This window comes from Gavia stellata, chromosome 6 (assembly GCF_030936135.1).
Source record: "Gavia stellata isolate bGavSte3 chromosome 6, bGavSte3.hap2, whole genome shotgun sequence".
NCBI lineage: Eukaryota > Metazoa > Chordata > Aves > Gaviiformes > Gaviidae > Gavia > Gavia stellata.
Genome location: NC_082599.1, coordinates 21170681 through 21183005, shown reverse-complemented (window position 1 = coordinate 21183005; position 12325 = coordinate 21170681). Strand labels below are relative to the sequence as shown.

General features: G+C 41.4%; 1 protein-coding gene across 3 annotated transcripts in view; it reads right to left on the bottom strand.

Annotated features, from left to right (window-relative positions):
- NEBL (nebulette) overlaps positions 1-12325 on the bottom strand; it is a 280541-nt gene that overhangs the window by 145628 nt on the left and 122588 nt on the right. For all 3 annotated transcript variants that reach the window (XM_059819111.1, XM_059819112.1, XM_059819113.1), the window contains exon 4: positions 1338-1445. In XM_059819111.1, the coding sequence (XP_059675094.1) occupies positions 1338-1445 (108 nt within the window). The remainder of the gene's footprint in view (positions 1-1337; positions 1446-12325) is intronic.

The following is a 12325-nucleotide window of genomic DNA, read 5'->3' as shown; positions in this document are numbered from 1 at the left end:
AAGTTCCTGGTCTGAATAAAAAATATAGTTGATTAAAACCAGGGAGTCGCTGAAGTTTCCCAGACCCCAAATGGAAGTCTTAATGGCCATGCTTTTTGCCACTCTGAAGAACACATCTTTCTCTCTCACAAACCAGAAATTTCAGTTAGCCCCAGCATTAACATAAGATACGAGCTTTTGTTCTTGTCTTATCTACGCATAGGAGCATTTGCACAGCTCTTAAATTAACTGTCCTCCCCGTTGGCCAAGGCTCCAGGAAATGAGCCTAAATTTTTCACCTCAAACATCAGCTCTGGGCATCACAATCTTACCTAGTTAATGCTTCAGCAAGAATGGTACATCTCCATTGCTGTGATAAACTAGTATTTTTCAGTGACTCTTTTTTTTCAGTAACATCCCAACCTGAAAAAAGTTTTTTCTTTCAAGTAAATAAACTCCATCATTTTCTTCTGATCATACTTACACTGGGCACCTCTGATGCCATGCTGTTATTTTATTACTACAAAGAATGATTAAAAAAAAAATTTCACAAAATAATCTATGGAGACAAGTTCTCGCAGCAGAAGAACGATCAGGAGGGAAGCGAGGACAAGCTAATGGTATTGATTCCATATCATATCTAGCTCCCTCTAGTTCTTACCTATTTCATACATACCACAACTTGCACTACGTGTCACCCAATATTCCATCATGCAGTTGAGTTAAACATGCTACATGGGAATACAATATAAATAACTTTCCTAGTGAAAACACAAGTCAGGAAAAGTCCTATTTTTAAAAATCCCACTCCTGAAAGCAGTCTGCATTCAAGCTCTAAGCTAATGAAACACATGGCTAAGTTTTGCTATTTGCCATTCCTTTCTCATCTTGCAGAATATTGTCTTGCATGTATTTTCTTTTAAAACTCAGTATCAAAATTTTATCTGCTTTTAGAAAACTCCATCTTGCCAGTTATGCTAATTTTGACATCCCTTGCTAAAAAAGGACAAAACTTTATAGTTTATATAATTTATATAGTTTACATGTAAATAAAAAGTTACAAAAGTATTCTTACTTGCTGGCAAATCTATTAAAAAAGCAAAAAGTGTCAAATCATTTTAGTATAGGAAATACTTTGAGCATATTTGCTAAAAGCTGGAGAGGTGAACACACATTGCCAATGTGCTGTACAGGTCCGTGGTATAAAGTTCACACACTTCAAAATCTGACATACACAAATCGGTCACCAAAATCAGATTCTTCACTCTCACAGACTTCATCAGAAACACCAACAAACACGCCTTTTCTTAGACACACTATTTCTCCATCTATAATCACTTTAGGTGGCAGTCACATACATTACTGATTTGTTCCTGAGTCCTTTTCAGTCTTTGTAACTCGGGCGTATCCGTCACAATACTGAACCCTCTTCCTTTGCTTTCTTCAAAGTCTCTTTTGTATTTTACCTACAGAATAGAAAATACAGAAGAACAGGGTTGTTTTCATTTTCTGCAATGTGCCCCTAGCAATGTAGCAATTCTTTTTTACTGTAAATAAAGCATTTGTGAAAGGCTTTCAGCCCTTAAAGGACAAGCCTGCCTTCATCCACAAACAGAGATAGGCAGCAACTGGACAAAATTCCCCAGTGCCCGAGCAACTGCTTCCTCCAGGGGTGCCGTGGGCTCACCCCCATGCATACTGCAACAGTGGAAAGATCACTCCATGGTCATTTCATTCTCAGAGCAGTAACCACAGAACTACACAACGTTGGCATTGTATATTTGTTGCCAACACAACATCAAGCAAGCACTTATTTTCACACAAAGAAGAGCTATAACTAAATCTGGAGGTCTTCTAATACACAGCTTCACATTTCAGCTTCTCTTCATCATGAGTCTACCAGTCTCTTCCCCGGTTGAAACATAAATTACACATTAAAAAATCCTGCATGAAAACAGTATTTAGAAGATTGTAAAGTCAAACATTTGTAAGTTGGCGAATGGCTGCCTGTACAAGCTTAATTTGTCCCTCTTGCACATATGCATTAGGATATCATCTTTAATCAGATACTCATACATTCATTCTGTACACAGCAGAGATGGTTCCATATGTGGTTGTATCCCTTTTCAGACCAGACTATTCAAATGCTGCCATCAAGGTCGGGATATTAGTTTCCTCAGGAGCTTTTTTATGGTTTTCATCACAGTCATTAATCAATCTTCATAATGCACCCTAGAAAGTAGGAATGGCATTATCCACACTTCTAGGGCAACCTGCAAACTGAGGTGAAAAAACCTTAATTTCCAAAAACATACAGGGGTCCCAGGGTGTTCACTCTCAGATTCCTAACACCTGAATACGTTCAAATTATGGACTTAAGTTATTTGTACAAATAGCCAGTACTTCTGCAAATCAGTCTTGGGGATCTCAATTTCAACACAAAGAAACAAGATCTGCAAAATCTTAAGTCACTGTTGAGCAACAGACAAAACTCTGTAGCAAGGACAGAGTTGGGACCCATGTCTCCACAGATGGATTCAGCTACCTTATTCATAAGAACTTCCTTCTACCTCCTATATCCCCTGCTTTATTCACTACACACAGATTTTGCAACAATGGGGGAGCAGTAGTACAAAAAGCAGTATTCTCCTTTACGCAGCTGATAACCAGAAAACATCCAGCTTGTGCACCAAACTTTTAGTTCAAGGTTGGCTTAGGCTTATTTCACCAGCAAGCACTTCATGTTATGATGGTGATATACAAGAAAAAATACCCCTAGATCACAGAAGTAAAGTTCCACAAGGTTATAGAATGTCCTGCCCATCCTAATCCTCGATGTGTATGTTCATAACCTTTGCTTTTTCTTTAAAGGCAGTTTTAGTGTATATAGTTATCATTGTATATAGTTCACGCATAGGCCCATCATACAAATCCTTGAGACACTGCAGTAAATGACCACAGCAACAAACTACCATTTTTCCTGTTTTCCACCTTTAGAGCTAGCTGAAAGTCATACACAAATGACTGTAGATTTCACACAAGTGTATTTTTTTCACACCACCCAGAGATTAAGGAAACAGCGCCTCCACTCAGGCTTTTGAAGATAGCATGGGCTAGTGGCCCACGCCTTTCTGTTCTTCTCCCCAAGGTTCAACCCCTCTGCACCTTTCCTTCCATTTGCCCACCATTATCAGGTATGATTGTCTCCCTCTGAGCTTCTAAACTAGTCTAGTCCATCTCTCCATGGCTTCTTGCTAAATCCCTTTACCCAAGCACTTCAAATACCTTTCTCAAATATGCTTTTTCCATTGCCTATTATCTCCCTTTACTTGTACCAAATGGCTCTCCATCTTCCCACTGACTCTTAGAAGAGGCTTCCTTGAACATACTGGGTGGACACAATATTCCAGGACTGTCTGGCACTAAGAAAGAGGTCTTAGGAGTATATGTGAACCTTCTTTATTTGAAGTCATACAAAACTTTACCAAATTTGGACAGAGTTCTATGGCCAAGGACACGTGCCTAACACAAAAGACTTCCTTGCATCTCACCAAGCTTCAGCTCCTCAGCCCTAAATGCTAAGACAACAGAGCTGTTCAACAATAAAAAAAGCATCAAGAATTTCAAATAAGGGAATAAAAGCTTGTCCTAGTCTCAGCTTTGGAAACAGCTGAGTATTTTGCATAAAAATTCCAAATTTGGCCTCAGGCAGATAGCTGACATGGAAATGTTCAGCCTTACTGCTTAAATTTTACCAGAATTATAAGCAAGTAAACATATCTTAAAATGAGAAATGGGCTCAGCCCTGCCTATAAGAGAGATTACCTATTGTTAGAAATAGCATTTCCTGTTATTAGTTCCAAATGTACCAGCCATTAACTTCAAATGACCTTTATTCACCTTACAAAGGAACAGAAGAAGAAGAGAGGGAGGGAACTAGATAGTTTTAACTTCACATTGTTTTAGTCCTTCAGTCAGATGAGAAGGGCTCCTACTCTCTATTAATAAATCACTTCACAGGAGTAAGGTTAACTATATCCTTCAGAGCAACTACTCTGAAATCATAAAAAAATTATTTAAAATATTAGCAGAGTTAATATATGCATTTTGGGATTTTGCTGTCTAACTTCAAAATGTAGTTTTAAGTTATAAAAAACACAAAGAAATATAAAGTTTCATGAAGACCACAGCTCAGTGAAATACGGCCCACTAAAAGCACTAGTAGTTATAAGTTCAAAAGAACAAAACCCCTCAGTTTCCAGAATACGCCAAATAATAAAGATGCCATCAGTCATTCAGAACTTGGATCCAAAAAAATCCTATTCAGTATCAAAACTGCATATGAATGACGAGGGGAGAAAACAACTGCTGACTGACCTCCAATTTTAGATAATTTAAAAATTCAAGTTTTTCCTACCCAGAAAACTTCTAGTTACTACAAAATCAGGTATTAAAATGCAATTTAATTGCTTTAAACCAATTTACAGTAGAAAAGAATATGCTGTATAGGAGCTGTAAATATCACTGTAATGAATGACTTAACTGTGTACCAGGTCTGGCTGGGATGGGGTTAACTTTCCTCATAGCAGCCCATATATGTGCTTAGTATTTGTGGCTGATAACACACCAATGTTTTGGCTGTTGCTGAGCAGTACTTGCACAGTATCAAGGATGTCTCCCCAACCTCACCCAAAGGCCAGTAGGCTGGGGGTGGGCGAGGGGTTGGGAGGTGACACAGCCAGGACAGCTGACCCAAACCGACAAAAGGGATATTCCATATCATAAAACATTATACTCAGCAACAAAAGCATTCTTTATTAAGGCCTTTGTCTTCTGAAGCAACCGCTATGAGTACTGAGGCCCTACTTGCCAGGAAGTAGCTGGACATAGCTTGCCGATAGGAAGTAGAGAATAAATCTTCTTTTTTTTCACTTTTCTTCCATGAGCAGCCTTTCCTTTTTTCCCATGAAACTTGACCCATGAGGGGGTTTTTATCGTAATTTCTCCCTCTGTCCTGCTGAGGAGGGGGAGTGAGAGAGCAGCTTGGTGGGCACCTGGCAGCCAGCCAAGGTCAACCCACAACAAAGTGGAACCCTTGAAATTTAGTTTTGAAATGGAAATGTCTATAAACCCTAATGACTGAATCATAAATGCTGTCATTTCCTACAAAGATGCTTTTTAGCAACTCATCACCAAAACCCCAGCTAGTGGTTCGTAATGCCTCCCCCTTGGCTGCAAAATTCAGTACAGTCTCACAAATGCAGAGCACCCTCAGTGGTGAGTGCCCTGAAAAACTGATCCTTTGAGAAACAATGTGTGGCATAACATTAGAAATAAAACAGTAATAAATAACCATAAATGAAAAAGTTTTAAGTGAAAATACTTTATGAGAAGTAATTCTGCACAGACTCTGGGCAAAAGGACTAAGTGATCCAACAGATCTTTAACAAATCAAACTTCTCAGATCCATGACATCAGCAAGGTATCTTTGAGAGGCCCAAAGACAGGACTGTGTAAATCCATTCATGAGGTCAGCATGAAGCAGCCAAGGACAGAGGGTCCATCTCACTCTGTACATAAAATCTTATGCTGGAGAAAATGCTGCTCATTTTTTTTGCAGGTATACTTGGTACTTGGCAGCAAAGCTACCTATTAGCAAAACAAGATTAATTTTTCCTGGGAAAAATACTCCAAAAATATAAATGGAGCCTAAAGGATTGATTATTCTCTTGGGGTTTTTGGCACCTACCCTTAGTCCAGACTCATTTGTAATAATAGAAGCGTGTATTAGTTGAACAAACAACATAGGAGTCCAAAAACACCAAACAAAAAAAAGCAGAGCAAGAATTCAACATGGTGCATCATCATGCTTTTATCATCACTGGAGAGCTGTGAATAATGCCAACCTCAGAAATACTCTTCATTCCACCTCTACCTCAAAAAGTTATTCAACCACTACAAAACAAATATTAAATACCCAAAAGCTAAGGCAATGTCAAAGCTGGTTCCCTGTACAGTCCCTTCTCCACTTCCCTGTACACACCAGGTAGCTATGCCTACAACCTGCTTCCAAAATATCCCCTTTCCTTACTCTGATACACTGCACAGACCCACAGACTGTGGCATCATCATGTAAGGAGTAAGCAGGGTAGAATGAGAGGATGGGACCCCTCACACCACATTTGCCCCAAGAGGAATGTTCATAGACCTACAGTCTTTACCACACCTTGAATATTTATTAATTTGTTTCAGTATGTTGTGTTTGAGGTTTGCACAGGGCCATCTGCTCCTTCTGTGCCCAGCACACACAACTACTTCCCAAAGGTCACCATCTGCTGATACACTGGTTTTCACAGACTGGCAAGAAATCCTCTCCCACATTACAGGTCCTAGAGGCACACCTTGGCAAAGATGCCTTTTTTTGGATCTGCGTCTGCTGTAAAGTGCCTGTGTCTGTTGATTTTGCCTTGATTTATCTTGCTTCTTACAAACTTAATAGCAAGACAGAGAAAAAATTTACTCTGTAAATTAGGTTTTTATGAACATGACTAAAAAAAAAGTGTTTACCGGTAAATCAAATGTAAAGAACAATTCCAAACTAAACTAAATAAGACTTCCTTTTAGTTGATTAATCCCTCTTCTGAAGGACCCCTAATATTACCCTATCTGACAAAAGGTAGGTTTCAGTCTTCACGGCATTGCCCATAGCTCTAAATCCCGTTCATCTCCTGCTCATATTAGAGGTACATTTAAGTCCCATCTAAAACACAACAACAGTTGGTACCCAATCTGCCCAAGCATTGCTTCTCCTAATGGCAGTAAAACATGGTCCTCCCGCTGTCACTCAATCAGAACTATTGTCCACAGTAAATCTAAACAGCCATCTGGAATGCAGGACCTGGGAATGGCCCACAGGACAGACTAAACTGTCCTCAAGACTTATATATGAACTGGTAGCTATAGGTTGGGCATTCCTTAGGGAAATCAAGGAGCTACAGACTCCTAAAAGGCCACTGATGAATGAGTTTTGCTGGAACAGGGGACTGCAGGGTTCAAGATTTCATGCCCTTAGTTTTACTGTTGTTAGTCAGCTAAAGGAATCTGCGTTAAAAGCAAAAAAAAATAATTGTAGGGAGTAAAATAAAACAAAACAAAAATCCCCTGAGACTACATTTTGCAATTTTTCAAACAGTCTTTAGAATGCACACAGTCACATTTTAGAAATTTTTCCTTTTAATATACTGAAAAGCCATTTTCACAACCCACAGCTCTGAAGCATTCATCGTAATAGCTGAAACTTTCTCAGAGAAGAAAGTGTCTCATTCAAAGATGTTTTAAATTTGAAAAGGCCAGCACTCCAACACTACAAAAAACATTTGCAACTACATGGAGTAAAAAGTTTCAAGTGCCATTACTAACATTAAATACACTGTCTTTCTATACACATTTTTCAAACACTGGGCAAGTCTGTCTGTGCTATACTGTAGAGTAAGCCTGAGCAAGTCTCCAACCATCTGTAAATCTCTGCACTGTAATTCCCTGAGGACCTTCGCAGTTTTGCCAGGGAACTACTTCTAACAAACAAAAATCTTGGAATCCACGTCAGAACAGTTAAAATGCTGGACGGGTGCAAATTAAAATGTATAAATAGGAACTCTGGAGATAATGTCTCTATAATGTGGTCTCTTTATACTGACGATGGTGAGAATGGCTTACAGAAAAAGCACAGGAAAAAGCGTTCCAGACCCCAGGACGTGCAGGGACAGGAAACTGGAGGCAGTGAGAGATGAACAATTTCAGAATGAGAAAAAGATAGAGTCCCCTGTTTGGATGTATCACAACAGCATGTGAACAGTAGCTGGGATCAAAGTAAAATTAAAACTGAAGAGAGGGCGATCAAGACTGCTTCAACAGGCTAACATCCAAACAAGTCACCTAGGCTCCATTCCATCAAAAGTTATTTCTACTGAAACTACTTAGATGCTTCTGCCCAAGAAACTATTTTTGTGCCAGTAAGTATGCTGCTCAAGTGCCTTGCACCTTGTTTTGCTATTGGGCAAAGTGAAAGTCAGTCATATCCTTTTATATTGAAATATAGCACTAATGTTCTCCGAAGTCTGCACACACAGAGAAGGCGACATAAAGAACAAGCCAGTGGCAGATCAGCTGTTTTTCCCCAACTCCCACCAGTAATTATCATCCATTTAATTTGTGAAACAAACTTTACATCAACATTTTTAGAAAATTAGAAGGGCCAAAGCCCAACTAGAACTTGACCTGGCAACGGCCGTAAAAGACAACAAAAACGGTTTCTATAAATACATTAGCAACAAAAGGAGGGCTAAGGAGAATCTTCATCCTTTACTGGACGTGCGGGGAAACACAGTGACAAAGGCTGAGGAAAAGGCTGAGGTACTTAATGCCTTCTTTGCCTCAGCCTTTAATAGTAAGACCAGTTATTCTCCAAGTATCCAGCCCCCTGAGCTGGAAGACAGGGATGGGGAGCAGAATGAAGCCCCCACAATCCAAGGGGAAATGGTTAGCAACCTGCTACACCACTTAGACGCCCACAAGTCTATGGGACTGGATGGGATCCACCCAAGGGTACTGAGGGAGCTGTCAGAAGTGCTCAGCAAGCCACTTTCCATCATCTACCAGCAGCCCTGGCTAACCGGGGAAGTCCCAGTGGACTGAAGGTGAGCAAATGTGACGCCCATCTACAAGAAAGGCCGGAAGGAGGATCTGGGGAACTACAGGCCTGTCAGCCTGACCTCGATGATGGGGAAGATTGTGGAGCAGATCATCTTGAGTGCCATCACATGGCACGTACAGGTCAACCAGGCGATCAGGCCCAGTCAGCGTGGGTTTATGAAAGGGAAGTCCTGCCTGACTAACCTGATCTCCTTCTATGACAAAGTGACCCACTTAGTGGATGAGGAAAAGGCTGTGGATATAGTCTGCCTAGGCTTTAGGAAAGCCTTTGACACCATTTCCCACAGCATTCTCCTGGAGAAACTGACTGCTCATGGCTGGGACAGGTACACTCTTCTCTGGGTAAAAAAAACTGGCTGGATGGCTGAGCCCAGAGAGTTGTGGTAAATGGAGTTAAATCCAGTTGGCGGCCGGTCACAAGTGGTGTTTTCCAGGGCTCAGTACTGGGGCCGGTCTTGGTTAATGTCTTTATCAAGGATCTGGATGAGGGGATTGAGTGCACCCCCAGTAAGTTTGCAGACGACACCAAGTTGGGCGGGAGTGTTGATCTGCTCGAAGGTAGGAAGGCTCTGCAGAGGGATCTGGACAGGCTGGATCAATGGGCCGAGGCCAATTGTATGCGGTTCAACAAGGCCAAGTGCCGGGTCCTGCACTTGGGTCACAACAACCCCATGCAACACTACAGGCCTGGGGGAAGAGTGGCTGGAAAGCTGCCTGGTGGAAAAGGACCTGGGGGTGTTGGTCGACAGCCGGCTGAAGATGAGCCAGCAGTGCGCCCAGGTGGCCAAGAAGGCCAACGGCATCCTGGCCTGTATCAGAAATGGTGTGGCCAGCAGGACTAGGGAGGTGATCGTGCCCCTGTACTCGGTGCTGGTGAGGCCGCACCTCGAATCCTGTGTTGAGTTTTGGGCCCCTCACTACAAGAAGGACATTGAGGTGCTGGAGCGTGTCCAGAGAAGGGCAATGAAGCTGGTGAGGGGTCTGGAGCACAAGAAGTCTTATGAGGAGCGACTGAGGGAACTGGGGTTGTTCAGTCTGGAGAAGAGGAGGCTGAGGGGAGACCTTATTGCTCTCTACAGCTACCTGAAAGGAGGTTGTAGCGAGGTGGGTGTTGGTCTCTTCTCCCAAGTGACAAGAGGAAATGGCCGCAAGTTGCACCAGGGTGGGTTTAGATTTAATATTAGGAAAAATTTCTTCACTGAAAGGGTTGTCAGACTTTGGAACGGGCTGCCCAGGGAAGTGGTTGAGTCACCATCCCTGGAGGTATTTAAAAGACGTGTGGATGAGGCATTTAGGGACAGGGTTTAGTGGTGGACTTAGCAGTTTTAGGTTTACAGTTGGACTCGATGATCTTAAAGGTCTTTTCCAACATAAACAATTCTGTGATTCTGTGATTCTATGATTTTGGAAGCAGTGAACAAATTCCATGCAGAACTGCAGCTGAAGACAGATGAGGTTGCAACCTTCATGTCAGAGAAAGATTGTCAGATCTTCTGTCCACTCCCTATCACTTGGTATATTCTGTGTTTGAACTAGTTTATCTCCAAGGAACAGAAGTCTGAGGAGGTGCAGTATTTCTTACTCTGCCACCACATAAATAGATCTGCCTTTACCATATCTCATCTCCAGGCAGAAAATGAAGGATTTATATATATAATCTAAATGCAACCTGATAAATTACCACAAATTTTAATAATACCCTCAAAAATTAAACTAGTGACAGCAAACTCCTCCAAACAGAAAGATAATTATCAGACATAAAGAGAGTAATAAAAAAAAAAAAAACCACAACACCAAAAACATTTAAATGCCTCACGTATACATTTGCTAAATCCTGGAATATGGTTTTCACTCCAGGGTCTGAACTAAACATACAGTCATTGTCTTGCTGTTCTCTCCATCAGAAAGGAGAATGGTCGGGCAACCACCAGGAAAATTATGAACTCATGAGCTGTGTACTCTGAAGGAAGTACACAGTAAATCACAAGCACATGTGAGCTTGCTCTGCCTACTCTCCAAGGTGGACAAAAAATGCATAACTGCCGGTTGGCTAGAGCATCAAGACTGAGCTAGTAAGTCCTGCTGAGAGGCGGGATATGTTAGCTTGGGCTCAGCGCCATGCAAACCATGGTCATGCAGCCTTTAGTTGGCTTATAGTACTAGCAGAGCTCAGAGGCATCTGCCCACTGGGTACCAGAAAGGTATAATGCAGAAATGCACATCCACAGAAAAGACAGGCAGCCACAACAACAGTTCTGGGGGAAAAAAGAAACCCCATTCTCCCTCCTGCAAAAACACACCAAATAAAAACCAAAAAACCTACCTAATAAATCTTTGAAATAATACAAGGGCCATGTTGGTCCAAAGAGTATAGAAAATTTCACACAAAGAATCAGGCCAAAAACTGAACTAAAAAATACAGCATGGGATGTAAAGAGGATTGACCCCAGAAGGGATGTAAAGAAAACAGATCTCAGAAAACTCTAGTACAGACCAAGGGTGCAAGTTGTAGTCATATATTACAAAAGGTAACCAAAACAAACACTAACAAGCAGCAGAAGCCAGCACATTACATGCAGGGGAAAAAAAAAAATCTGTAAAACTTTCATGAACAACTGCCAAAAAAATCAGGGAACTTTCGCTGCTGTAGCAGAAGAAAGAGACTGAAATGAGTCCAGCTGAGAGCAACCAGAATGCAGCCCAGAACAAAGTTCAGAGGAAAAGGATCTGAAAAATCTAGATTTGAGCAACGCAGACATGAAGCCACGCAGGCGTTACAGAAAATAATGGGACACAGTGCAATTATACCCTCTGGCCTCTGCTAACAGCTTAGTAACCTTGGGGTGTCTTATGTCTGTCACTCAGATGCCATGTACCTGGCACCTTCTATACCACTCCCATTAGTAACTATCCTCATGTCTCATTATCCTACAGCCCCTCTCATCTACTTCCTTGGTAAGGAGATGCCATCTCTTACTCCACGGAGTTAATGGATCATTTGCCTTTAAGTGCTCTTATGGAAGCTCCTTACAACTATTTATTCTGCCATTTATTGGTTATTTCTTGGAAACTGATACATCAAGTGGAAGCCGGCAGCGCAACCCTGGTTGCAAAATCCATGCCCGTTGTACACACCCTGTGCCCCCTTTGCCATATTAGTTATAGACGTCCCATGCAGTCAGTTCCTCCGTCCCTGTATAACCAAGGGCAGGGGAGAGGGACTACCTATCTTTTCCATTTAACTGCAAGCTGATTCTGAAATCCTTGAAATTTTTCTGCCCTCCAAGTCATCTTTCTGCCACTCAGTAATGAAGATAAAACCCCAAGCTATTGAAGGCACCATGGAAGTACCCTAGTGCTTTAGAAGGAACTTCCTTTCTAAAAGTTGAAAGTAAAAAGGGAAAAAAAAATGAAAGTCCATAAAATCAACTTCCATTTAATGCCTGCAGCTTGCCACCCACAGATTAGTTTTAGTTAAACTCTAGCTAGAACGTGATAGTAAACCCCATTTTTTCGAGATTGTAAATTCTCCATTTTGTTCCTCATTTTAAAGCGGGAAGGAAAAGAAGGTGAATGGAAAGTGATACATTTAAGAAAGGCAGTTGCATACCAGAAAATACATAGCAGACAGTTC